General features: G+C 44.4%; 2 protein-coding genes and 1 non-coding gene across 3 annotated transcripts in view; 1 reads left to right on the top strand and 2 right to left on the bottom strand.

The window, feature by feature from the left end:
* Positions 1-9,637, top strand: part of PFKFB1 (6-phosphofructo-2-kinase/fructose-2,6-biphosphatase 1) — a 76,549-nt gene extending 66,912 nt beyond the window's left edge. The window contains exons 10-14 of the mRNA XM_022563587.2: positions 51-155; positions 4,365-4,494; positions 7,147-7,209; positions 8,271-8,335; positions 8,687-9,637. Of these exons, the coding sequence (XP_022419295.1) occupies positions 51-155; positions 4,365-4,494; positions 7,147-7,209; positions 8,271-8,335; positions 8,687-8,746 (423 nt within the window). The 3' untranslated portion in view covers positions 8,747-9,637. The remainder of the gene's footprint in view (positions 1-50; positions 156-4,364; positions 4,495-7,146; positions 7,210-8,270; positions 8,336-8,686) is intronic.
* A 1,191-nt stretch (positions 9,638-10,828) lies between these two features.
* LOC111169422 (uncharacterized) lies at positions 10,829-20,425 on the bottom strand. Its single transcript, XM_089904481.1, has 10 exons — positions 18,752-20,425; positions 16,590-16,694; positions 16,411-16,474; positions 16,071-16,150; positions 15,543-15,634; positions 14,751-14,830; positions 14,615-14,657; positions 14,136-14,198; positions 13,473-13,587; positions 10,829-12,679 (listed from the first exon to the last, which is right to left on the bottom strand). The coding sequence occupies exons 1-10, from the start codon at positions 18,953-18,955 to the stop codon at positions 10,829-10,831; spliced, it is 2,697 nt and encodes an 898-aa protein (XP_089760607.1). The 5' UTR covers positions 18,956-20,425.
* LOC115802241 (small nucleolar RNA SNORA11) lies at positions 13,822-13,950 on the bottom strand. The gene has a single exon (XR_004022661.1). It is a non-coding gene; the product is annotated as a small nucleolar RNA SNORA11 (small nucleolar RNA).
* Positions 20,426-26,658: the final 6,233 nt, after the last annotated feature.

Here is a 26,658-nt window from a genome sequence, read left to right as displayed (position 1 = left end):
GTGGGGATTTCAACTTGTGAATACTTTTGTCCCCAAATAATTTTTCTCAGGGTGTCTGTGAGGAGATGACCTACGAAGAAATCCAAGAACACTACCCTGAAGAATTTGCACTACGAGACCAAGATAAATATCGCTACCGCTATCCCAAGGGAGAGGTAAGGTTTGGAGGGGTGGCCAGACTCTTAGGACTCCTCCCCAGTATCTCTATTCCAACTACCAGGATTCCATATTTTCCTAGACAGCTTTAAAAACAGGGTAAAGCAAATTTTGCAGCATCTTCCATCCCGCAAGGCATATGATTATCTGGCCCTTTGCTGTCTCATTCTTAGCTATAGGCAACAGATTCCTCTTTTTTTAAAAGCTACACATCTGCCTGATTATTTTCCTGTCTTCTTTCAGGAGGACTCACTTTGTCCTAAACTTTGTATTTGATATCCTTACACTAAAGGTATTTGAAATAGTTCAATATACTCTAATTTCCTGACATTTTATTGCTAAGTTGCCTAAAGCTCCAGCCTCTCTGGACTGTGGGTTGGAGTCCCAAGGGACAATGGCTAATGGTTTATCCAACTTCTTTGCCACCACATGAACCAGACTATCAGTTCCCTATTCCCATGTGAGATAAATCCTCGTTGTTTTCAACCCAGTCTCCATTTAGCCAGTTCCACATGTTAGAATATTTATTAGTCATACTCCATTTTTGATAGATTCCAGGGAACAATGATCAGAAAGCAGGATATCAGAGAAAAAACAATAGATATCCTGTGTTACAAAGCACTTTCACATGTGTATTTTCATCCTCAAAAATGACATTATGAAGTCAGTCCGACTTTGCCCTCATTTTCCTTTATATATTTTGAGGTTATGTTGTTAGAGGCATACAAATTTAAAGCAATTATATCTCCTTAGTGAATTGTATATTTTATTATTACATAGTGAGCAAACCTCTTTCCCCCTAATAATGCTTTCTGCCTAAAAGTGTATTTTATATGATATTAATATAGCTATATAAGATTTCTTCTGGTCAGTATTTGCCTAGTTCATCTTTTACTTTCGTCATTTACTTTCAACTTCTCTGTGTATTTTTGTTTTGTTTCTTATAGACAGTGTATAGTTGACTTTTATTGGTTTTAATAAAAATTGAAAATGTATGTCTTTTGAATTGTAAATTTAGTACACTTACTTTTATTGTAATTACTGATTTATTTGAACTTCTTTCTATTCTCTTATTTTGAGCTCTCTAGGCTTAGTTTATCTTTTCTCTTTTCCTCCCTTCTTTAGAATTGATAGAGTTTTTACATCTATATTTGACTTATACAATCTCTTTCCTTTCTTTTAGTGTTACTCTTAACATTTTAATATGTGTGATTGACAAAATCTAAAAATCAATATCTCCACCCACCCCCTAAAACAATATAAAAATGTTACAACTCTGGTCACTCCCTCTCTTAACTTACATGTTAATTGTTGTTTTATATTTTACTTCAAACTTGTGTCTTATCCCCCAGATGACTTATTATTGTTATTAATAAATTTATTATTGTAAGCACAACTTACTAAGTAGATGTTGATTGAATTAATGCTTACTGAAGCACTTCAATTTACAACAATCTATCAGACTATATCACTATTTGTTCCTATCATACCAACATATTATATTTTTTAAGTTAAATCAATATTACCAGAGTAGAATTATTATAAATGCTAGACAAAATAGAGCTACTTCCACTTAATAAACTTTGTACCCACATAGATGGATTTTTTTCTTTTTTAAAAATTTTGTTGGATTATAGTTGATTTACAATGTTGTGTTACTTTCAGGTGTACAGCAAAGTGATTCAGTTATACATATACATATATTCATTCTTTTTCAGATTCTTTTCTCATAAAGGTTATCACATAATTTTGAGTAGAGTTCCCTGTGCTATACAGTTGGCCCTTGTTGGTTATCTATCTTATATATAGTAGTGTGTGTCTGTTAATTCCAAGCTCCTAATTTATCCCCCCCCCAATTTTCCCCTTTGGTAACCATAAGTTTGTTTTTGATATCTGTAAGTCTGTTTCTGTTTTGTAAATAAGTTAATTTGTATCATTTTTTAAAAATGAGATTCCACATATATGTGATATCGTATGATACTTGTCTTTCTCTGACTTACTTCACTTAATATGATAAGTGAAGTGAAGTATCCATGTTACTGCAAGTGACATTATTTCATTCTTTTTTATGGCTGAGTAATAGTTCATTTTATATATATATATATATATATACCACATCTTCTTTATCCATTCATCTGTTGATGGACATTTAGCTTGCTTCCATGTCTTGACTATTATAAATTGTGCTGCAGTGAACATTAGGTGCATATATCTTTTCAAATTTTGGTTTTCTCTGGATATATGCCTACGAGTGGGATTGCTGGATCAGATGATAATTCTATTTTTAGTTTTTAAGGAACCTCCATACTGTCTCCTAGATGGATCTTATATAGTTGAAAAGGGGTAAAATCACTTATCCAATTAAAATATAATTCTTATTCGCTAAAAAATAATATTGTATACAGTCAGTGTTTATTTAGATTTAACCACATATATCCAATTCCCTTGATCATTCCCTTGATCATTCTTTCTCCTTACAGCTGAAGTTTTCCTTCTGGGTTCAATGTCTATCTTCCTTTAGAAGTTTCTTTAGGAGGATCTGTTGGTAGTAGACTCACCTTTCTTTTTGTCTAAAAATGTCTTTAAGGAGGTGTGGCTCTTAATCCTAGATGGTATTTTGGCAAGGTATAAAACTCTAGGATGACAGTTTTCTCTCGGCACTTTGGAGATATTGTCCCCACTGTCTTCTGGCTTCTAACATGGTTAAGAAGTCTCCTGAAAGTCTAATTGTCATTTCTTTTCTCTCTGGCTGCATTTAGGGTCTTTGGGTCTCTATGGCTTTTAAGTTCCACTCTGATATGTCTAAATATTAATTTCTTTTCATTTATCTTGCTTGGGGTTAATTGGACTTCCTGAATCTGAGGACTAGGATTCTTCATCGATTCTAGAAAATTCCCAGACATTATATCTTTAAATATTCCTCTCTCATATTTTCTCTATTATCTCCTTGAAATGCAATTGGATGTGTGTTAGTCCTGTCTCTATCCTTTATGCCTCCTAACTTCTTCTTATTTTCAATCTCTTTGCTACATTCTGAGTAATTTCTTCAGCTCTATCTTCCAGAACAGTATTTCTTGAATTGTATCTAATCTGCTGTTTACTGTATCCATTGAGTTTTCCATTTTAATGACTATATCTTTCACTTATAGAAATTCTACTTAGTTCTTTTTCAAATCTAGATCATATATTCCATAGCATCTTATTTCTTCCTTACATTTTTGATTCAATCTTTCATTTCTTTCAAAATCTCAAGCATATTCATTTTATATTGTGGATCCTTTATCTTAAGTTGTTACGGTTCTTGTTGTTTCTGCTTATTTTTACTCATGATAGCTTATTTTCCTTGCATGTTATGTGAGCTTCAGTTTGATGAAAATTTATCTATGGGAATCCCATGCAGTCTGAGTTGAGAGAATCCAGAGAGAATTTCCATTTGCTTCTTCCAGACACTCTTGGGAGCTAATGACTTGAAATCACTTTTTATTAAACTCTCAGCTTAGCATTTTCTAAAACACATAGGTAGTATAATTCTCAACCACAAATCCACCTGAGGATAGGCTTGTGGTTATACATTCTTACAGGAGGCTTTTCCTAATTTTTTCCACCAAGAGTCAGGCAGAGACAGATATATTTTCTTACTGTTTCCCTTTGCCTGTGGATATATTTTTTAGTTTATAGTTTTTCTGAGGATGTAGTCCTTTGAAGGTCTCAGATTTTTGTGAGAGTCTCAGTCCCAAATCCCCATCTCGTACACACCTAAGGCCTTGTCTCATGTTTCTATAAGGTTTTAAAAGCTCAAGGCTCTTGGATACTGTCATTGGCAAATGCCCTCATGGGAGTTGTGGCTTCTATATCCATTTATCACTCTTTTTTTCCAGTTTTTCTTCATTTTGGAACCATATATTCATAATGTTTCCTTCATTTTCTTGAAAGATCAGCAGTGCAGACATTTATTTTATCCAGATTTTCTAGGGAATTTTCGTGGAAATTTTATTATTGTTATCTACTCCACTATATTGGTTGCCCCATTTAATAGATGAGAAACTAAGGCCCTAAGAAGGAAGTGAGTTGCCTAAGGTCATACTGCTGGACCAACAACGGAACTGGCGCCACAGCCAAGTTTTCCTGATTCCTAGTGTAGAGTTCTTCTCCTCTGGGCAAATGTGCCTCATCTCCTCTTCTTACCCAAGTGTTTCTCTCCCTTTCAGTCCTATGAGGACCTGGTCCAGCGTCTGGAGCCAGTTATAATGGAGCTAGAACGGCAGGAAAATGTATTGGTGATCTGCCACCAGGCTGTCATGCGGTGCCTCCTGGCCTACTTCCTGGACAAGAGCTCAGGTACCACGGTTCTCTCTGTTCCTGGCATGGGAGCTGCATGTGAGTTGAGACTCTGACACCAGAAGTTGGTGGTTTATATCTTAATAGTTAAGAGCACGGGATCTAGAGCAAGGGTGCATGTGTTCAAGTTCTTGCTCTGTCACATAATACTTTTGGCAAAATACTTTAACCTCTCTGTTCTCAGTTTCCTTATCTGTAAAATGGGGAGAATAATGATGAAGTTTAAATAAATGAACATATTTAACATAAAGAACTTAGAACAGTTCATGACACAAAGTATGGGCCATATAAGTGTTAGCTGCTATTATTAATATCAGTGTTACTCTGAGATAACATTTTCAAAGCCAACCTTAACAGTCTGCCTCAACCTGAAAAAGATGAGCCAGTATTTGTCTGAGGCATGCTGTTCTCAGGTGGAATGGGACCTCTTGTGGTCTCTTGATTTTGATTATAGGTTTCTGTCTTTGCTATAGGGATGATTTCCCCAAGATATTGATGTTTTCATTTAAAAATTTTAAATGATAATTTCTTTTTATAAAAAACATCTAGATATTTTAATTTACAGAGTATCTACACTGACTACAAATACTGAAAAGCAAACTAAGGCAGCTGGCCTGGCAAGAGACTGTTGTGTCACCTTCAGGTGGGAGAGTCCATTTCTGACATGGATGCTGAAGCATTGACATCTCCAGGATACTGGAGGGAGGGAGTGTGAGGACAATGCAAAGTCATATTTGAAGTGTACAATATCCTGCAGACTTGGATCTTTTCTATGACGCTAGCTTCCAAGCAAAGGGCACTTGTAATATGGAGTCATCTAGAATTGGAACCCCTGGGACTTGAAAACTTGACATTGGACAAGTAATTTCCTCTGCTTGGTCCTCAATCTCTTCAATGGAAAAAAGATGACAGGGGTTGGGGTGGTGCTACTAGATTTCTGATACTGTCCACATCTCTACTGCTCAGTACTATTTTTGAGACTGTGAGGCCGGCCTTGTAACCCCAACTGTGCAGAAGAGGAAATGGAAGCTCTGAGGGATGAAGGAATTGCCCAAGATCACAGGGCTCAGTGGGGCAGGGAGAGGTACCAATCTCAGGTGCATTCCAGAGGCCTCTCACTTCAGACATATGTGAGGTGCATGGGAAGCACATGCATCTCCCATTTGCACACTGCTTTACCCACTTACTACCCACTTTCATGCACAGGCCATGCCATCTTCTCACAGCTGTCTTAAGAGCTGGGCCAGGCAGGACTGGGCACATGCTCTTGCCCCTATCACTCAGGTGAGGAAACTGAGACCCAGAGAGATGGTGTGACTGAGAACTCAGACCCATAAGACCTCAGAGCTGGGTCCAATCCTGTGCTATGAGAGATAGGAACTTTGGGGACCAGAAAGAGAAAAGACAGGGCTGAGGTCACTTGTGCAGGCAGTGGCAGAGCTGGGTCAGAGACCTCAGGCAAGTCGCTTCCTTTCTCTGAATCTATTTTGTCATGTGTGCAGTGAGGAACAGTAACTCCTGCAGAGTATCAGTGAGGATGGAATGAGATAGTGCACCAAAAGCACTGGGCCCAGCACCTGAAGATGATGGTGACAAAGGCAAGGAGGAGGAGTAGACTGGTTGCCCAGGAAATTGCCAAATCTTATGTGTCAGGAGGCTGAGTGGTCAGTGGCAGGCCTTAAAAGCCTACAGTGAACCTCAGGGGCAGGGAGGCCGTGACGGGTGGAGCTCTGGCTCAATGAAGGGAGATGGGGAGCCGTATAGGTTGCCTGGGTGGTCAGGAGGGTGGATGTCTGCAGAGAGGAGTGAGGTGGGGGTGTCACCCCACAACACTGTGAGTCCCTCGAAGGCAGTGGCAGCAGACTGCAGTGGGAAGAGCACACATTTGGCCTCAAAGCATCCTGGGCTCGAGTCCCAGCGCTGCCACTTCCTGGTTGTGGGATGTAGGGCAAGTGCCTTCCCTCTCAGAACCTCAGTGTCCTCATCCATGGAATGGGCCTGATCATCACCTCCCATCAGGGCTGTCTGAATGTCATCAAGGCCATACGAGTAATTGCATGCGAATATTCAGAACAACTTTATACATAATCCTCAGTAACTGGAAACAAGTGAATTGGTGAATGCTTGTCCATCAACAAGTGTCCCAGGAGTCAGAGGGCACAGGCCTGGGCTGGGGAGAAAGCTGCGGGAGCTGCCAAGGTGCACGTACACCTCAGCCACGGCCCCGGCGCATAGTAGGGCCTCAGAAAACACTTGCTGAGACCTGTTGTGGGCCTCTGTGGTGGGGGAGCCCATGGAAGGGCTGAGGTTGGGGCCGGGAGGGAGGCCTGCCTTGGTCTTATGTTTGCCCTGTGGGTGAGGATGTCGGCCACCTCCGAGGTGACCATCCTCAGCGTCTGGGGGACCCAGGGTCTGTCTGCGATCTCCAGGGCCCTCCTTCCTCCCTGCTCCTGAGGCTGCCTCTCTGCTCTCTTCCTCCTTCCCCACCCTGCTCTCAGCACTGTCTCTGAAGACTGTGGGGGAGCAGGGCCCAGGTGAAGACAACCATGGGGAAGGGGGTGGAAAGGGAGAGTGCTGCAAGCCTGGAGGTCTGGGGAGGTGGTGCCTTCCCCAGCACCCTGTCTCTGAGGGCTGCTCTCTCCTCCTTTCTAGATGAGCTGCCTTATCTCAGGTGCCCTCTGCACACAGTGCTCAAACTTACACCTGTGGCTTATGGTGAGTCCCCTACCTTCATCTGGGGAAAAGCACATAGACACCATGATCGTGCCTGCAGTGCCTAGCATTTTCCCAGAAGAGTCCTGAGAGAGATTTCCTGGGTGGGTAGTTGGATGTCTTGGTAGAGGCAGGGCTGGTGATAGCAAGATGAGAATGGGGAAGGACTGAGGTGGCCTCTAAATCTGGGACCTGGCCCCAGCTTTCTCTGTCTCTACCAGAGCACCAATCATACAGCACAAAGCTGTAGAAGACGGGGTCCCCAAAAGGGACCAGATGAATAAGTGTATGTTGGGGCCAGATTTGAAGAGAGGGTTCAAAGACCAGCCCGGGCAGTTGAGACTCTCTTTGGGGGCATTAGTGAGCTCTGGAATGTTCATGAGCGATGAAGAGACAGACTCAAATCTATTCTGGAGTATGAACAGGGCAGATGGTGTACTGAAACCTGGATTAGTGTTCAATCCACAGGGTTGGAGCTAAGGGGGCTTCCATAGGCATTGGGCCTCCTCTGCCCGCTCCAGGCCCCAATGATACCACCTTCCTCTTTCTTCAGGCTTCCTAGAACTCCCTTGTGACCTTCCACACCTCTGATGTTGCCATAACCGCATAGTTCTGGAAATAAATTTTACCTGGGACTGGTCGCCCCAAGGCAGAGACACCAGGACTCTTCCACCACTTTAGCACCTAACACAGCTGGGAGGATCCACAGAGCTCCATTGTTATTATTAGGTTTCTGTCTCACAGACAAGAGCTGGGGAGGGGTGCAAAAATCATCTCCTGTCATCTCTCATTCCCATTGACAACTGGGCAAGGGAGGCTCAGAGAAGTCTGAGACTATTAGGGGAAGAGCTGGGAGGATGCCCCATTCCTGTATCTTAGGCCTAGTGTCTTCCCCTGACATCACACAAGTGGTCTAAATTCCTCTCCCTAAAGGGCAGTCACAGTCTGCACACAGCATGGAGCTGGGGGTGTGGGTGGTGACGGGTGGAGGAGGGAATGACACCTCAGGAAAGACCTGTGCTTACCCGGGTGGCTTATGGATGAACGGGTTGTTCTTTTCTGAGGCTGCAAAGTGGAGTCCATCTACCTGAACGTGGAGGCTGTAAACACACATCGGGAGAAGCCTGAGGTAGGTGAGGGACTCTGTGTCCTAAGCTGGCACATGGTGAAAGCACCCTCCCCTGCAGAAAGGCAGCCCCAGTCCCACAGAGCTTGGGTGTTTCCACCAACAGGTAGAATAACCAGCACCCAAAAATGCAGGAACCACAGCCCAGACCCGAGGCACCATAGACACGCACAGCTAGAGCAACCCTGCCTAAAAGGCCTCTGGCTGAGGTTCCCCCAGGCTTGCCTGAGAAGAGGGTCAGGATCCAGGCTTGGCTGAAATAGGGGAGCCTGGCAGTGAGGACAAGAGGCAGGGAGGGGTGGGGGCTCCACACTGCTGGATGCTTCCTGCTAATACTGGGTTCTCTCCTCTCAGAATGTGGACGTCAGCCGGGAACCTGAGGAAGCCCTGGACACTGTCCCTGCCCACTACTGAGCCCTTTCTAAGACATAAAACTGCCTCTGTCCTCGCTATCTTTCACGTTTAGGAGCTGCTATTGTTGCTATTCTCTTACACTGAGAACACTCTGGAGTTGGCCTCACTGAAAGAGACCTGCTTCCAGTGAAGAAACCCTCATCAGCTCCAAAACAGGTCTTGATTTCTAGCTACAACCAAGGTGCTGTCTAGGTCAGGATGAAACTTTTTCCTTCTTAATTCCTATTCCCTGATCAATAAAGACTTCTCTTACTGCCTACAAAAGGGGAAAGGAGGTCATTGTGAGCCTTTTCCCACAAGATCCTCTTAAGATCCTGACCCTATGAAATGGCTCTGGTGCTGTCGGGGTATGGACTGGGTGAGAACTTCCTGGAAAGAAGGACTTTGGAGTAGTACCTCCAAATGTGAGGGTGGAGATAGGTTCATGTGAGTGCTTATGGCCTTGTTTCTTCGTGGGCAACATGGCTGGGAACATGACACCTTCATCCCTACATTCAAAGAAGAATCTGCACTCAGACCACAGTTCTCCTTCCTTCTCCAACTCTTGTTGCCATCCTGAGTTATTTCACTGTCCATATAAATGATTCAGACAATACCCTGGTCTCCTAGTGTCCTGCCCCCTCAACTTCAGTGAGCATCTTCCCTTCAGCCACTCACTGCTTGGTTGGCATCATCTAGACTTCTCTCCAGTCTGACTTCTTAAATACAAGCATCCCACTATCTAACCACTGGCCCCCTGGTCCTTAAAACTCTCTGTGTCATCCACAGGGTGGATGCCTCCCACAGCAGCATGCCTCCCACACAGCAGGCATGTATGTAGTATTTCTTGAATGAACAATATTTGTTCTTGTACTGTATCAAGAGTATAGTCCTTTGATTCCTCCATTATCTCCCAATCCACCAGTCCTCTTCCTCTTCACTGTTCTTCCATACCTGGCCAGCTTGCATCCTACATTCTATCTCTTCAGCCAGTCTCCATGCAGCTACTGTGGGCAGATAGCAGCAACCCACTTGCGAAGAGACAGACTCATACACCCCCTGACTTTGTTTGTCCTTCCATCACAACCACCAGCAAGACACAAACCTTGTATGATCCACATCGCTTTTTTTATTGGGATCACTGCTTGAAGCAAATCTACATTTATCTCCTTCTAGAGCCACCTTAAATCCTGTTCAAAGTCAGGGTCACCCTCTATTCTCTGGTATTCTATCCATCCCACCTCCCCAAGGATGGGTTGATTCAGTCAGTTCCTGACTATTCCATATCTATATCCTGTCCTTCTCTATTGGCTTTTGCCCCCACTGTCTATGCAACATGCTCAGGTCTCTCTCCTATCCCAAAAAAGTCCTCCCTTGTTCCCATGTCCACCTTTAGTTACGTCCCTCCCATTCTTACACAAATATCTCAAAATGAATCTATACTTACTCTCCAGAACCCTCTCCCTTTGCCTTCTGTTCCAGGCTTTCCCCTTCTAGATCTTGACTTAAGGTATTATCCCCTTGCCTGCTATGCTTTCCCCACATCTCTACCCCACTGAAGTCATACTTGCCTTTTAGCCTAAAGCTGGAGCCCACCTTCCCCAAAGAGCTATGCTGATCTCTAGCTCTTATATGAGCCCAAAATGTCACTCACAACAACTTAGGCACATTAAAAGACAGAACAAACCGCAATTCATTTTTCAAATTTAATGTCACTCATATCAAATATGACAAGACACAGAAAGCAAACAACAAAGCAGGATTGGCAAACAGATTTTTTCATAGTATGTCACCCTCAGCTGATTGGTAATATCTGCTTAGATTGCTGTGTGGACAAAGATTCCAAGGATGTACCTTGGCTCCATGGGAAGGACTGCTGCAATTCATTAGCGGTATCTGTAAACATGCGATATAAATCTGAAAACAAAACACCAAACAGAAACACATTTTAGCACCAAATATACTATTTTCTCATACTTCCTTCATTGTGCTCATCTCCCCACCCTGCCCTCCCACCTTGGGGTTTCTTATAACATCTCCCAGCTCTTATACCCATCCCCATTGGCCTTGGCTGTGGAAATGTTGTAATTACCTGAAACCTCACTAGCCATAGGAGAAGCTACAGGCACCAAGGCTGGTGGCTCCACCACTAAAGCCAGCAGCATTGCTCAGTCCACTGCCATAGCCAGCACTACTGCTTGGTCCACCGTTGAAGCCAGCATCGGTGCTCAGTCCACTGCCAAAGCCAACAATGGAAGTGGGTCCACCAATAAAGCCGGTGCTGGTGTGGGGTTCACCAGTAAAGCCAGTGCTGGTGTTGGAACCACTGCCAAAGCCAATGATGGTGCTCAGTCTTCCATCGAAGCTGGTATTAGGCCCACCGCCAAAGCCATCACTGATGCTGAGGCCACTACTAAAGTCAGCACTGGTGCCAAGTGTGCTGCCAAAACCAGCATTGGTGCCCAGCCTACCACCAAAGATATCACTGGAGATCAGTCCACCACCAAAGCCAGAGTTGGTGCTCAGTCCACCACCAAATCCTATGCTGGTGCTTAACCTGTCACAAAAGCTGAAACCAGCACTGGTGCTGAGTCCATCACCAAAACTGGCACTCGTAGGACCACTAAAGCAGGTGCTTGTACTAGGAGGGCCACCAAAACATAGGTTGGTGTTAGACACACTGTCAAAGCAGAATCTGGTGCTGGGGGCTCCACCAAAGCCAATGCTGGTACTGGGAGCACTGCCAAAGTCAGTAGTGGTGTTAGGTGCCCCACTGAAGTCAGTACTGGTGCTGAACACACTGCCAAAGCCAGAGTTGGCGCTGGGTGCACTGTTGAAGGCAATGCTAATGCTGACAGCACTGCTAAAACCAGCACTGGTGTTGAGTGCACCACCTAAGCCAAGACTGGTGCTGAGTGTACCACCAAAGCTGGCACTAGTGCTGGGAGAATCACCAAAGCAGAAGCTGGTGCTTAGTGTACCACCAAATTCAGTGCTATTGCTGAAAGAGCTACCAAAGGAGACACTGGTACTGAGTACACCATCAAAACCAGTGCTGGTGCTAGGAAAGCCACCAAAGCAGATACTGGTACTGAGTTTGCCACCAAATCTGGCACTGGAACTGGGAGAGCCACCAAAGTAGACACTAGTGCTGAGTGTGCCACCAAAGCCAGTGCTGGTGCTAAGTGCACCACTAAAGACTGCACTGGTGCCGAGTGTACTGCCAAAGCTGGTGCTCATACTGAGTGCATCACTGAAGCCAGCAGGGGTACTGAGTATGCCTCCAAAACCAGAGCTGGCTCCACCACTGAAACTTGTACTGGTGTTGAGTGGGCCACTGAAACTAGAGCTGACCCCACCACTGAAGTTGGTACTGGTGCAAGGTGTGCCACCAAAGCTAATGCTGGCTTCACTGCTGAAACTAGAGCTGGTGCTGGCTGCACCACCAAAGCTAATGCTGGCTCCACCACTGGAAGTGGAGCAAGTGCTGGGTGTGCCACCAAAGCAAATGCTGGCTACGCTGCTGAAGCTGGCACTGGTGCTGCATGTTCCACCAAAGCTAATGCCAGCCCTATCACCAAAGACATTACTGGGGCTGGGGACACCACTGAAGCTAATACTAGCACCATCGCTATAGCTAGCCCTGGTGCTAGCTCCTCTGCTGAAGTCAATGTTGGTGCTGGCATTTGCATTTTCTTGGGCTCTGGCCTCAATTTCAAGTGAAAATCTGCCCCAGGCCTGAGCATCATTACCTAACTCTTCCCTTGTTAGGCAGTCGATATCCATGTCATCCCAATTCCAGGGCCCAGCCACAGCTTCCTCTCCAATCCCCATTTGGGCTCTTGCCTCAGCCCTGGCCTCAGCCTCAGCTACAGCCACAGCTGCAGCTTGGACTTCCATCTCCACTGCCTCCTGGTACTGCACGGCCCAGTCCTTGGGGTCTTTCTTCTGCACCTAAAATGAGAATTACAATCATTATAAGAAAAATAACATTTGTAATTATGTATTAAATACCTACCATGGGCTTTGTATAAAACTAATAGTAGCATTTAAAAAAAAGTCTTAGTTGTTGGGACTCTATCATGGGTCAGTCCTGAGATCCAATTTCAGTTCGATAACTTAGGTGCTGTGTGACCTTGGACAAGCTACTTAATCTCACTGAGCCTAAGTGTCTTCATCTGTAATATGGGAAACGATAAGAGAGTATGTTGTGGATTGAATGTTTGTGTCCCCCCAAAATTCATATTTTGAAGTACCAACCTCGAATGTGACTATATTTGGAGGTAGGCCTTTATGGAAGTAAAGTTTAATGAGGTCATAATGGTGGGTCCTTGATCCAATAGGATTAGTGTCCTTATAAGAAGAGACTCTCTCTCACCACCATGAACACAGCAAGAAGGTATTCATCTGCAAGCCAGGAGGAGAGGCTTCACTAGAAACTAACACTGCTGGACCTTGATCTAGGACTTCCAGCCTTCAGGACTATGATAAAATAATTTTCTGTTGTTTAAGCCACCCAGTCTATAGTATTTTGTTATGGCAGTTGAGGAGACTAATACGAAGTATGAACATGAATGAAACAATGTAAACTTTATGTCAAGCAGCATTCTGGGACATAAATGAAGTTCCATGTGCTTATATATGAACTGCAGACTTCCCTATACCTGCCCATCCCTGTACACTGCCTACCCCAGCCAGAGACATCCTGTACCCTTAATATGCCAAGTCAGGGCAGCTCTCCTATTACCTTGCATGCAAACTTGAGAACTTTCATCTTGCTAGTCTCATGGTAGGAGCACAAGCCCCAGAAGAACTCATATTCAGGTGGTCTGCTGTTGGGGACCCTCTTGTATTCCAGATACCTTGAAGAAAGGAAATGAAACTTGCTTCTAACCAAGCAAACCTGTTGTCTAACCACTTGGGACCAGGTGGCAACCTCCTCCAAAGAAAAACTAAACTCAGCTCCTGGAGAAGGATTTCCAAGGCCCTCCTTCCCTAGACTCACTCCAAAACACAGTTCATGGTCTTGACCTCCAATACTGAGCCATTTCCCATTGGCCCTGTGCAAAGTAGTCACTTGGTGTGGCAGGGGACGCGTGTATAGGGCATGGTGTCACAGGGAGGCCAAAGTATCCTGCCACCTGTGAGGAGTAAACCCAAGTTTCTATCGGGTGTGTTGTAAACAGAGGAGCCATTCTTTGGGCATTCTGCTCTGAGCACACCCCACAGCAAGGGCCTTGTGTTTGGTCTGGCCCAGCCCTGGTATGGTCCACCATGGACTCAGTTCTAGGGAACAGGATGCCCATACCTCTAAAGGTAGTGTAAGAAAAGGGCAATCGAGCACTTTCTGGACCAGATCGGCACACTCAGAACACTTCATGGCCTGACAAAGCCCCAAAACACCACTTACTTCTGCTTCACAAACTCGTCTGTGATGAGCTTCCTCACCTCCCCAAAGAGTGAGTGCCTTACCCTAACAATGGGAAAAACAACCCATGAACCAAGATCAGAACTTCCCACATGGGGGCAGAGGCATTTCCCAACATGGAAGAGACCTCTCTAGTACATAAGACCATCTCAATGAACTCAGGAAAGTAGTGAACACATGGTCACTAGAAGCAGGCAGTTGAGGCCAGATGGTTCTTTATCAGGGATGCCCTGAAGGTCTATCTTATATATCAGCTTAGAACAGAGAAAGAACATAGGAGAAAGGGGAAGCAGAGAGTTCAGGACCATTTCCCCATCTACCCAGGTCAGAACCCTGGACCCTCTACCCAGTCCAGCAACCCTGCCCCCTCCACCAGACCACCAGGCTGATGCAATCCTGGGACCATCCTCTCTTGCCAAAGGACAACACGGACAGCAACTGCTGACAGAGCCCAATCATACCCAGGGTGCAGCCCCAACTTGGGCAGCAACTCCCAGATGACAGCTGCAAGGGGAGGCAAAAGGAAACAGGGATAGAAAATGAACATGTGGAATTCCGACCATGACCCCCCATTCAGCTGCCAGCCCAGCAACTCACCCTTATTGGCCTTGTTGCCATTCATAAAAATGACACTCAGAATCACCATGAGAAGATCTAGTTTGGGTGTGTCCTTGGTCCTAGGGAAATAATGGGACAGAGAGAAGGTTTACATCCAGCAGCCATCTGCAAAAAAATACACACCAGCCAGCCTACTAGGTTAGCTTCTCCCAGATTCTTCAGATATGAGAGAATTCTGCCCAGTCTATGCTTCAAGCTCTATGTGACCCTGGGCAAGGCACTTAGACTCTCTTATTCATAAAATGGGAAAATCACATTTTCCTCTCCCCAGGTTGCTGAGAGGATAGAATTGTACTTGTATTTGTCAACCCACTACAACCCGGATACCCAGCCAATATAAGTCCCTTCTTTCTCTTCCAGACCCCTCAGCTCCAAAAGAATTCTAGGCATGGCCCCACTGATGCTCCTGCCCTTCAACCCTCATGATTCACTCATACCAGGAAGCCCTCCCTTGGGAACCACTCTACCAAGGTCAATAGGAAGAGACAAGCAACAACAGGGAAGCTTCTGGAGATACAGAAAACTTGACAGTAGGAATGACCTGCCTCCAGGTCATTCCTGTAGGTCCAGGAGGACCTACAACCTCCATTCAATCATAAACAGGCACGACTACTATGTGTAGGGCTCCAACTACATGTGGGATATGGAAAAGGGGTTTTTAGGCTCTGTCTTTCCTGACTTCCTAGGGGATGTGGGGAGAGGACAGGGATGGAGTAGTACCATGGACAAAAGCAGAAGCCTCCCTCCCATCCCAGCCCTTTCCCAGCTTACGTTCCCAGGATGCCTGCAGAGGATTCCTGAATGCTGATGAGAATATACAAGCTACTTTGTTTATCAATTTCCTTCAGATTGACTCGAAACATCTGCCAAGTAAAAGAATAGCCTGTGAGGTCACAAAATTCAGCCTAGGCAGTGAAATAATTCATGTAAAGCACTTAACTAACACAGCAAACAGGTAACAAATGTACTATTGTTATCAAAATAGTCTTTATGCTTAATGGGACTCTAGGGAGACAGATAATGGGGGATGGAAGGGAGAGGTGAGCAACTGAAATACACTACAGGACATGTCCAGCAGTAGACAGAAGCCAGGACTAAGCTGGGTGGCTTGGGTCCTAGCTGTACTTGCTGTGTGACCCGAGGCTAGTCTACGACCCTCCCTAGGCCATCGTCTGCTCATTTGCACAGTGATGGGGCTGGATTAGGGAGCCTCTGTGGTCCCCCGCAAAGGGACGTGTACACCTTTGTTCCATTCAAGACTTCCCCATTGTGCCCATCCCACAGAGGATGTCCCTTCACCTTCTCCAGAGCATAGCTTGCTCGTTCAATGATCTCTGGGAAATATTCATCATATTCTTGGATGACATCCTTCAGCATGTCTGCAGGAAGGGAGAGGTGGGAGCAGCTGGGCTGAGAAGGGGCCACAGAGCTGCAGCCCTTTTGCCAGCCCTATGGGGTTAGTGTAGTCTGAGTCCTGAACTGTGTTAATGGGAGATGCCAGCCATGACAGAGTGTGAAAAGGGCAGAGGAGGATAGATGAGAGAATGAAGAGGCCATAAAACTAAATTGTTACCCCCAGGGCAGGGAGGAGAGGGGAGTAGAAAGGAGAGCTCAGGGAGGAGGATTGGGATGACTCTACCTGAGCGCTTGATGGGGATCTTTGTCTGGTCCTTAACCAACAGGTATTTCACCAACTTATTTGCCTGGGAGAAGAGGAATACATGGGGAGATCTCAATATGTTTTCATAAAACTTGGAAGAATGACAGAGAAGAGGGCAGGTGAAGAAGAGAAGAGACTGGGCAGCATTGGATTCTTACCCTTTCTTGCAAAATGGCCACATCTCGGGATAGCGGAGGCCTCTGGCACCATGGAATCCACCTATAATTACCACCACCTCTCTCATCCCCATTCAGATGCTTGGACTGCATCATCAGAAAGCAGAAAGGTCCAAAATCACCAGGTGAAAGAGATGGCTCTGTCTCCTCACCCTGCCTATTCCTGAAAGTCGCCTAAACCCTCCCTGTAGGAGTCCTGACCTTACCATTAGCCACACTGAGTTCTAGATTTGTCTTTCACTGTCTTCCAGGCAGGAGTTTCATTTCCCTGCCAAGACAGAAGCAACCCAAGGGCAGGGTCTGGTTCTTCCTCTTCTTTTGGCCACCACTGGCTCTACTAGCTGTACCCCTTCAACAAGTCACTTCACCTCTCTGGGACTTGGTTTTCTTATCTGTAACACTGGGACCTAGCTGGTAAGAGTTACTTTAAAACATAAAAGCATAACCTGTGTGACTATACCCAACACAAAGCCTGGTCCATGCTAACTACTATGTATTGATAAATACAAGTTGAATTATATCCAGTTTGTAGCTAAGTGTATGGATGTCTTATATCCCCACCAATCTTTGAACTGCAAAGCAGCAGGAACTATATCACATTCCTCTCAGCATCTCTCACAGCCTATGTGAATGCAGGGACTGGCTCAGTAAACTTAAAAGAACAAGTGAACAAACCAGGCAGATAGGAATGGAAAAGAAGTACAGAGTTAAGGACGGTGATGTCAGAGATCTCACCTTTCGGTTCCTCTTGCCCCGGGTCCTGGTTGTGGGCTCCAGACTCAACTGAGCCAGGTAGTCATCTGCCAGGGCCTGGACAGCAGCAACAACCTGAGTCTCAAGGGCACTTATATTGATCTGAGGGGTAGTCATCTTGGCCTGGGCCCCTTTGTCAATTTGAGTCTGGCTTTCAGTTGTCCGGGCTTTAGTGGCAACCTCTTGACCCGGAGGGTGGCTGCTAGGGCTTGTTTTGTGACCATTTGACTGGCAGGTGGGGCCTCAGAGATCTCACAGGCAGAATTTGGGCCCTTATAGGCAGCCTTCTTGACTTTGGATTTTTTGGGCCAGATAGCTGCTGCTGAGGCCTCAATCTGCCTGGTAGCTGTCTCAGTGGCATCTGGGGTCTCTAGGAGTTCAGTGTCAGTATTTGTGTCCTTAACAGTTGCTTTCTTGGCTTTGGAGGTTTTCTTAGTTCGGATGGAGGTAATTTGGCCTTGGATGGTAGCTGAGTAGGTGGTGGATGGAGCCAGTGAGATCTCAGTGGCACTAGCTATGGCCTTATTGTTAGCCTTCTTAGCCTTGGGAGCTTTCTTAGGCTTGATGGAGGCTAACAAGGCTTGAGAATTGGCTGACTCAGTGGCAATCGGAGCCTGGATAGTCTGTGGGATGACTGGCACATTTAGGGCCTACAAGGGTAACTTGATCTGTGTAGTAACACTCTCACTGCCAGTTGGAAATTGGGAGCCTCGGGCTGCCTTAGCAGTAACTCTGTCTTGTTGGCTTTCTTAGGCTGAGCGGTGAATGAAGAAGCCTGAGTATTGACTACCTCAGTGGTAGCTGAAGCCTGGTTGATCTGGGGGATGATTGGCAGGTTTAAAGCCAGAAAAGTTATTTTAGGCTTGTTGGTGGTAATCACATTGGCAGATGGAACTGGAGGGGCAGTGCGTACTGTCTTAGTGATAGCCTTAATAGGGGCCTTCTTGGTCTTGCTTTTCTTAGGCCGGTTGGCAACTGGTGGGTCAATAGCCAGTAGGTCCTTGGTTGATGACAAGAGGGTATGCATCAGCAAGACACTATCTTCTTCTGTTGCCTCAGCCTGTACATCTGGAGGGAAGTGAAGCCCAGGCTCCCAGAGGGCCCTACACACTTAAGATTATAACGTGCTGAGCCATCTGGCCTCCCTACAACCCACCCTTTCTACAAAACCTCCCCCTCCTCTGAATGGTGACTGATTGAAGGGGAGGGTGAAGGAAGAGGAAGGGAGCAAGAAATAGGCAGGTTTTCTTCACCTCCTCCTCCACCATTCAGGGGAGGACTGAAACAGGTTAGGCAGGAAATTATGCAACTACAGAGTGGTAGGGGGTCAACAGCCTTAAATGAACTCAGAATAGGGCAGATGGCCTGCCAAGAATGCAGAAGGGCCTCACCTGGAATGGGGTCGTCTTATAATCGGAGTCATTTCTACTATCCATTTTTCTGGAAAGCCGAGAAGGGGCCTGAGTCAGGAAAGAATAAGAGGGAGGTGGACATTCATCAGGTCTCCTGCCAATCCTGAAGGAGGGGGTTCTGATCAAACCTTGGGCCCCAAACCCTTCAACTACTGGGTTCTCATACCTAGAAACCCAGACCATCTGGCTTCCAAATCCTAGCTCCTTTTGCCTCCAAGAAACCGCAAGCCTGCTCTCGATCCCGCCCCTTTACCCTACAAACACCCTTACCGCAACTCGGTAGTGCGCATGCACATCAACCAGAGGCGTGAGGGCAACCGCAGGCGCTCAGCGCGCATGTGCTTTGGTGGACTGGACAGCCTGACCACCTCAATCCCACATAAGCCCTCTGCCAGCAAAGCAGCAGAACATCTTGACGCCACTCCTGACCCACTCTTTCTAACTGTATCTCGTCTCATTCCAACCCTTCCCCCAACACCGGTCCCTCTCCCTCCGCTCTGCAGCACCTCTTCGTTCTGCGCCTTCCCCAACACCATACACCTCTCCTCTGCAGTATACCCACGCAGCGCACTGTCCTTTTCTGTAATGCCCCCTCCCTCCGCTCTGCTGTACTCCTCCGCACCTCCTCTTCTCTTTATATGCCCCCTCCCTATGCTCTGCAGTAAGTGCCTGCACTGCCCCTTCCGCAACACCGCACCCCTACTTCCACGTCTGCAAGTGACCATCCCGCCCTTACTGCAACATGGTTACCCCACCCACAAATCCTATGGTATTAGGCTTTTGTGTAATCCTTCCCAAACGCTACCAGGTTCTGTCCCTTTCTTTTCAAACCGGTATCAACCGGGTCCTAGCCCCTCTTTTCTCCCCTCTGAGCCAGGTCATTTCAGATGTATAATAAGGATTCTGCCCCTTGCTTTTTCTAGCTCCCAATCTCTACTTTCTGTGGCCCAAGCCAGGTCCTGCGACCTCTCTCCAGTTTAAACGAAGCCTCCCATCGCCTATCTCCCTACCTAATTGGATCGTGTTCCATTCTTTCTATGGCCGGAACTATTTCTCCATCTCTCTTTTCTGCAGTCCCAACCGGGTCAGCATCCCTCCTTCCTGCAGCCCGAACTGAGTCCAGATATCTCTTTCCGTTGCCCAAAGGGGATTCTGCCCTCTCCTTTCTCCCTTGCAAACCGAGTCCAGACACCTCTAAATCCGACCACTTCTATGCGGTTAGCTCCTGAACCTCTAGCAGGTTTCCTTCAAACCCTAGGGATGTGTGGAGTCAAGCACGTCAAACCCTAGCCTGGAGTCCCCCACAAGGTCTTCAGTAAAGCAGGGCACTTTAGCTCACCTCTCCCGTCCAGAAGGCGTCCGCTCTCTCCAAGCCTCTCTTTAGGTCTGAGCCTATCTGCTCCCCCTCCCCAGCCGGAAGTGATCCTGCCTCTTTCCGCCTCCAGAGGGGTCTCCTTCCCTGCCTGTCAGCCTCCTCCCTCACTCCCTACTTCCAGCTTTCCTTCCTCCCCAATGTGATCTCTTTTCTGCTTACTACCTCTTATTCAGCAATCATTCTTTTCTATTCTCCATTTGATTTCTCTATCCCCCACACTGTATCCCCATTCCTATTTGATTCCTCTGTTGCCCCTAGGAGGACTGTGTTTCTCTGGGCTCCCACACCAATGCTTCCTACAGACCCCTCTATGCCAACCTTAGTTACATAGTGTGTTGTTGTAGTGTGTTGTGTGTCTGGGTCTCTCTCCCCAGGAGCTGCTCTGGGGTAGGGGACTAGATCATGTTAATTTCTATTGCTTAAGTAGGACCAAATTAAGACATTTAGAGTCTCTAAACGCTAAAAGTTAGGGTATCCCCTGCATCATATGTAATTCAGAATAAAATCAGTAAATATAAGAAAGTCTACCAAAAGTTTTTATTTATCCCCTGATCACTATATTGATGCTTTTAATGTATATCAACTTAGCTGAAAATTTTTACTGGGACTGTGTTTCTCCTTTACTGGTACACTGGTACACAAGTGCTTAGCCTCTGTCTCTTGTGGAATGGAGCACTTCTCCCCAGTGTGGAAAACAGTTCTTCTAGGGCAATCACTTACTCCTTCAGTCAGTAATTATTTGTTGAGCACACAGTTGTGCCACAGCCCTTGTTAGATGTTGGATCCCTGCCCTCAAAGAACTCACATCTATTTTTTTAAACTTTATTGGAGTATAATTGCTTTACACTTTTGTGTTAGTTTCTGCTGTATAACAAAGTGAATCAGCTATAAGTATACATATATCCCCTCCCTCTTTCATCTCCTTCCCACCCTCCCTATCTCACCCCTCTAGGTGGTCACAAAGCACAGAGCTGATCTCCCTGTGCTATGCAGCTGCTTCCCACTAGCTACCTATTTTATATTTGGTAGTGTATATATGTACATGCCAGTCTCTCACTTGGTCTCAGCTTCCCCTTCCCCCCCCCCATGTCCTCAAGTCCATTCTCTACGTCTGCGTCTTTATTCCTGTCCTGCCCCAGGTTCTTCAGAAACTTTTTTCTGTTTGTTTTTTAGATTCCATATATATGTGTTAGCATATGGTATTTGTTTTTCTCTTTCTGACTTGCTTCACTCTGTATGACAGACTCTATTCTTAAGTTCTAAAACACCCATGTAGGAAGAACTAGTATTATCATCATTCCACAGTTGATGAAATTAATGCCCAAGAGGTGACGTGTCTTGTCTAAAGGCACATGGTCACTAAGTGATAGAACCAGAATATGAACCCACATCTGGTTGATTCCAAAGCCTGACACTCACTGTGGCAGGTCTGATACTTGGTGCTACTGATGGGAAGAAGAAAGAACCCACATTGGCCCTGTGCTCTCCTCTACACTCTTCCTCTTATTTCCCTTGACCATACCAACACCCTATCTCTCTGCCCCCTTCCCTCCCTCTCTCCAAGTATTCTCCTCCCCTTCTCCCATTTCTTCTTTCTCTTCATGTACTTTCTCTTTCTCTAATTCACTGGTGAAGAGTTCCCCAGTGGTTTTCCATGTGCCAAAACCCATACTATGCACTGGAGATGCAAAACTGGATGAGATTCACAACCTGTCCTTGAAGATTTCTCCATCTGGCTGGGATGCATAAGAATACAACATGTCACTGAAGAATCCCAGAGCAGGATACTGATGGGCCTCACAGAGGAAATCACCTACTGGAAGGCAGTGAAAGCTTCCAGATAGGGTGTATTTGAGCTGGGTGTGTCCTGTGGGAGGAGTAGAACATTGGAAGAAGAGAAGGGAAGAAGGAGTAGTTCTTGTAGGACTTCAGGCTCTGAGAAGCCTCTGCTGAGCATAGGGGCACATGGGACGGTGTCATGCACCTGCTTCCCATCTGTTCTACTTGCACAGAGGCCCTCAGAGTCATGTTTCAAATGCCAAGATGACCATATCTATAGCCACCAAGGGTTCCCTTGGCCTGCAGGTTTAAATCCAAGCTCCTTAGCCTATCATTCAAGGCCCTCCACAGTCAGTCTCTGACAGCCTCACAGGCCTCAGTCACAGTGGATGACTCATGTTCTGCCTCCTGCCAATGCCATACCTTTGCTCAAACTCTTCCTCTACCTGGAATGTCTTTGTTCCCCTCTCCCACACCCCATGCCTGCCAATAAAAGGCCTGCCTTCCTATAAATACTGGTACAAATGCTGCTTTTTCCAAGAAACCATCTGAAATCACCCCAAGCTTAGTTAGTCTTTCCTTCCTCCTTGCTCTTTTGCATGGCTCTGTCAGAGCACTTAATAAACTGGGTAAGAGCTCTCTGTTTACTGGTTTACTGTTTACTCTCTTTCCTACATGCTAGATTGTGAGCTCCTTGGGGCCCCATCATGCAGATCTGTTTCATCTCTGACACCCCAGAACTCATGTCCTGTTTCACAGAATAGACATCTGAATGAAATATTACATTACGTCTTTTTTTTTTTTTTTTTTGCTGTACACGGGCCTCTCACTGTAGTGGCCTCTCCTGTTGTGGAGCACAGGCTCCGGACATGCAGGCTCAGCGGCCATGGCTCACGGGCCTAGCTACTCTTCGGCATGTGGGATCTTCCTGGACCGGGGCACGAACCCGTGTCCCCTGCATCGGCAGGCGGACTCTCAACCACTGCACCACAAGGGAAGCCCCATTATCTCTTCTTTTTAAAAAAAAATTATTGGAGTATACTTGCTTTACAATGTTGTGTTAGTTTCTACTATATAGCAAAGTGAATAAGCTATACATATACATATATCCCCTGTTTTCTGGATTTCCTTCCCACTTAGGTCACTACTGTGCATTGAGTAGAGTTCCCTGTGCTATACAGTAGGTTCTCATTAGTTATCTATTTTATACATAGTATCAAAAGTGTATATATGTCAATCCCAATCTCCCAATTCATCCCACCTCCCGTTCCCCTTGGTATCCATATGTTTGTTCTCTACGTCTGTGTCTCTATTTCTGCTTTACAAATAAGATCATCTGTACCATTTTTCTAGATTCTGCATATATGCATTAATATACAATATTTGTTTTTCTCTTTCTGACTTACTTCACTCTGTATGACAGTCTCTAGTTCCATGCACATCTCTACAAATAACCCAATTTCATTCCTTTTTATGGCTGAGTAATATTCCATCGTATATATATATATATATATATGTACCACATCTTCTTTACCCATTCCTCTGTTGATGGACATTTAAGTTGATTCCATATCCTCGCTACTGTAAATAGTGCTGCTATGAACATTGGGGTGCATGTATCTTTTTGAATTAGAGGTTTCCCCAAATATATGCACAAGAGTGGGATTGCTGGATCATATGGTAACTCTATTTTTAGTTTTTTAAGGAACCTCTATCCCAATCCATTACCACCAACAGTGCAAGAGGGTTCCCTCTTCTCCACAACCTCTCCAGCATTTATTGTTTGTAGAATTTTTGATGATGGTCATTCTGACTGGTGTGAGGTGATACTCCATTGTAGTTTTGATTTGCATTTCTCTAATAATTACTGACGCTGAGCATCTTTTCACGTGTTTGTTTCCCATTTGTATGTCCTCTTTGGAGAAATGTCTATTTCGGTCTTCTCCCCATTTTTTTGATTGGGTTGTTTGATTTTTGATATTGAGCTTCATGAGCTGTTTGTATATTTTGTAGATTAATCCTTTGTCAGTTGCTTCATTTGCAAATATTTTCTCCCATTATGAGGGTTGTTCTTTTGTCTTGTTTATGGTATCCTTTGCTGTGCAGAAGCTTTCAAGTTTAATTAGGTCCCACTTGTTTATTTTTGTTTTTAATCTAGGAGGTGGATGAAAAAAAGGTCTTGCTGCAATTTATGTGAAAGTGTGTTCTGCCTATGTTTTCCTCCAAGAGTTTTATAGTATCCAGTCTTACATTTAGATCTTTCATCCATTTTGAGTTTATTTTCTGTATGGTGTCAAAGAATGTTTTAATTTCATTTTTTTACATGTAGCTGTCCAGTTTTCCCAGCACAATTTACTGAAGAGACTTCCTTTTCTCCATCGCACAGTCTTGCCTCCTTTGTCATAGATAAATTGACTGTACCTGCATGGGTTTACTTCTGGGCTTTCTATCCTGTTCCATTCATCTATATTTATTATTTTGTTCCAGTCCCATACTGTTTTGATGACTGTAGCTCTGTAGTAATGTCTGAAGTCAGGGAGCCAGATTCCTCCAGCTCTGTTTTTCTTTGTCAAGATTGCTTTGGTTATTCGGGGTCTTTTGTGTCTCCATACAAATTTTATGATTCTTTTGTTCTAATTCTGTGCAAGATGCCATTGGTAATTTGCTAACAATTGCATTGAATCTGTAGATTGCCTTGTGTAGTAGAGTCATTTTCACAATATTGATTCTTCCAATCTAAGAGCAAGGTATATCTTTCCATCTGTTTGTATCATGTTTGATTTCTTTCATGAGCATCTTATAGTTTTAGGAGTACAGGTCTTTTGTCTCCTTAGTTAAGTTTATTCCTAGGTATTTTATTCTTTTTGACGCAATAGTAAATGTGATTGTTTCTTTAATTTCTCTTTCTGATCTTTCGTTGTTAGTCTGTAGAAATGCAAAGTTTTCTGTATATTAATTTTGTAACCTGCAACTTTACTGAATTCATTGATGAGCTCTAGTAGTTTTCTGGTAAGGTCTTTAGGATTTTCTGTGTAGCATCATGTCATCTGAAAACAGTGACAGTTTAATTTCTTCTTTTCCTATTTGTATTCCTCTTATTTCTTTTTCTTCTCTGATTATCATGGCTAGGACTTCCAAAGCTATGTTTAATAAAATTGGTTAGAGTGGGCATCTTTGTCTTGTTCCTGATCTTAGAGGGAATGCTTTCAGCTTTTCAACCTTGAGTGTGATGTTACCTGTAGGTTTGTCACATATTGCCTTTATTTTGGTGAGGATTTTCCCTCTATGTCCACTTTCTGGAGAGTTTTTATCATAAATGGTGGTGAATTTTGTCAAAAATATGTTCTGTATCTATTGAGATGATCATATGGTTTTTAGTCAATTTGTTGATGTGGTGTATCACACAGATTGATTTTTGGATATTGAAAAATCCTTGCATCCTGGGATAAATCCCACTTGATCAAGTTGTCTGATGCTTTTAATATATTGTTGGATTCACACTGCTAGTATTTTGTTGAGGATTTTTACATCTATGTTCATCAGTGATATTGGCCTGTAATCTTTTGTGTGTGGTATCTTTGTCTGGTTTTGGTATCTGGGTGATGGTAGCCTTGTAGAATGAGCTTGGGAGTGTTCCTTCCACTGCAATTTTTTGGGAAGAGTTTCAGAAGAATAGGTGTTAACTCTTCTATAAATGTCTGATAGACTTCAACTGTGAAGCCATCTGGTCCTGGACTTTTGTTTGTTGGAATATTTTTAATCACAGTTTCCATTTCAGTACTTGTGATTGGGCTGTTCATATTTTCTATTTCTTCCTGATTCAGACTTGGAAGGTTGTACCTTTCTAAGAATTTGTCCATTTCTTCCAGGTTGTCCACTTTTGGGCATATAGTTGCTTGTAGTAGTCTCTTACGATCCTCTGTATTTCTGTGGTGTCAGTTGTAACTTCTCCTTTTTCATTTCTAATTTTATTGATTTGAGTCCTCTCCCTTTTTTCTTGATGAATCTGGCTAAAGGTTTTTGAATTTTTTTTTATCTTCTCAAAGAACCAGCTTTTAGTTTTATTAGTCTTTGCTATTGTTCCTTCGTTTCTATTTCATTTATTTCTGCTCTGATCCTTATGATTTCTTTCCTTCTGCTAACTTTGGGTTTTGTTTTTTCTCCTTTCTCTAGTTGCTCTAGGTGTAAGTTTAAGCTGTTTATCTGAGACTTTTCTTGTTTCTTGAGGTAGGATTGTATTGCTATAAATTTCCTTCTTAGAATTGCTTTTACTGCTTCCCATAGGTTTTGGGTTGTTGTGTTTTCAATGCCATTTGTTTCTAGTTTTCTTTGATTTCCTCTTTGGTTTCTTCAGTGATATCTTGGTTATTAAGTAGTGTATTGTTTAGCCTCCATGTGTTTGTATTTTTTCAGATTTTTCCCCGAAATTGATATCTAGTCTTATAGCATTGTGTTGAGAAAAGATACTTGATAAAATTTAAATTTTCTTAAATTTACCATGGCTTGATTTGTGACCCAAGATATGATCTATCCTGGAGAATGTTCCATGAGCACTTGAGAAGAACATGTATTCTGTTGTTTTTGGATGGAATGTCCTATAAATATCAATTAAGTCCATCTTGTTTAATGTATCATTTAAAGCTTGTGTTTCCTTATTTATTTTCATTTTGGATGATCTGTCATTTGGTGAAAGGAGGGTGTTAAACTCCCCTGCTATCATTGTGTTACTGTT

This window comes from Delphinapterus leucas, chromosome X, assembly GCF_059928025.1.
Source record: "Delphinapterus leucas isolate spDelLeu-1000000601 "Yukka" chromosome X, BTC_Dleu_Yukka2, whole genome shotgun sequence".
NCBI lineage: Eukaryota > Metazoa > Chordata > Mammalia > Artiodactyla > Monodontidae > Delphinapterus > Delphinapterus leucas.
This window is presented reverse-complemented; position numbering and strand designations above follow the sequence as displayed.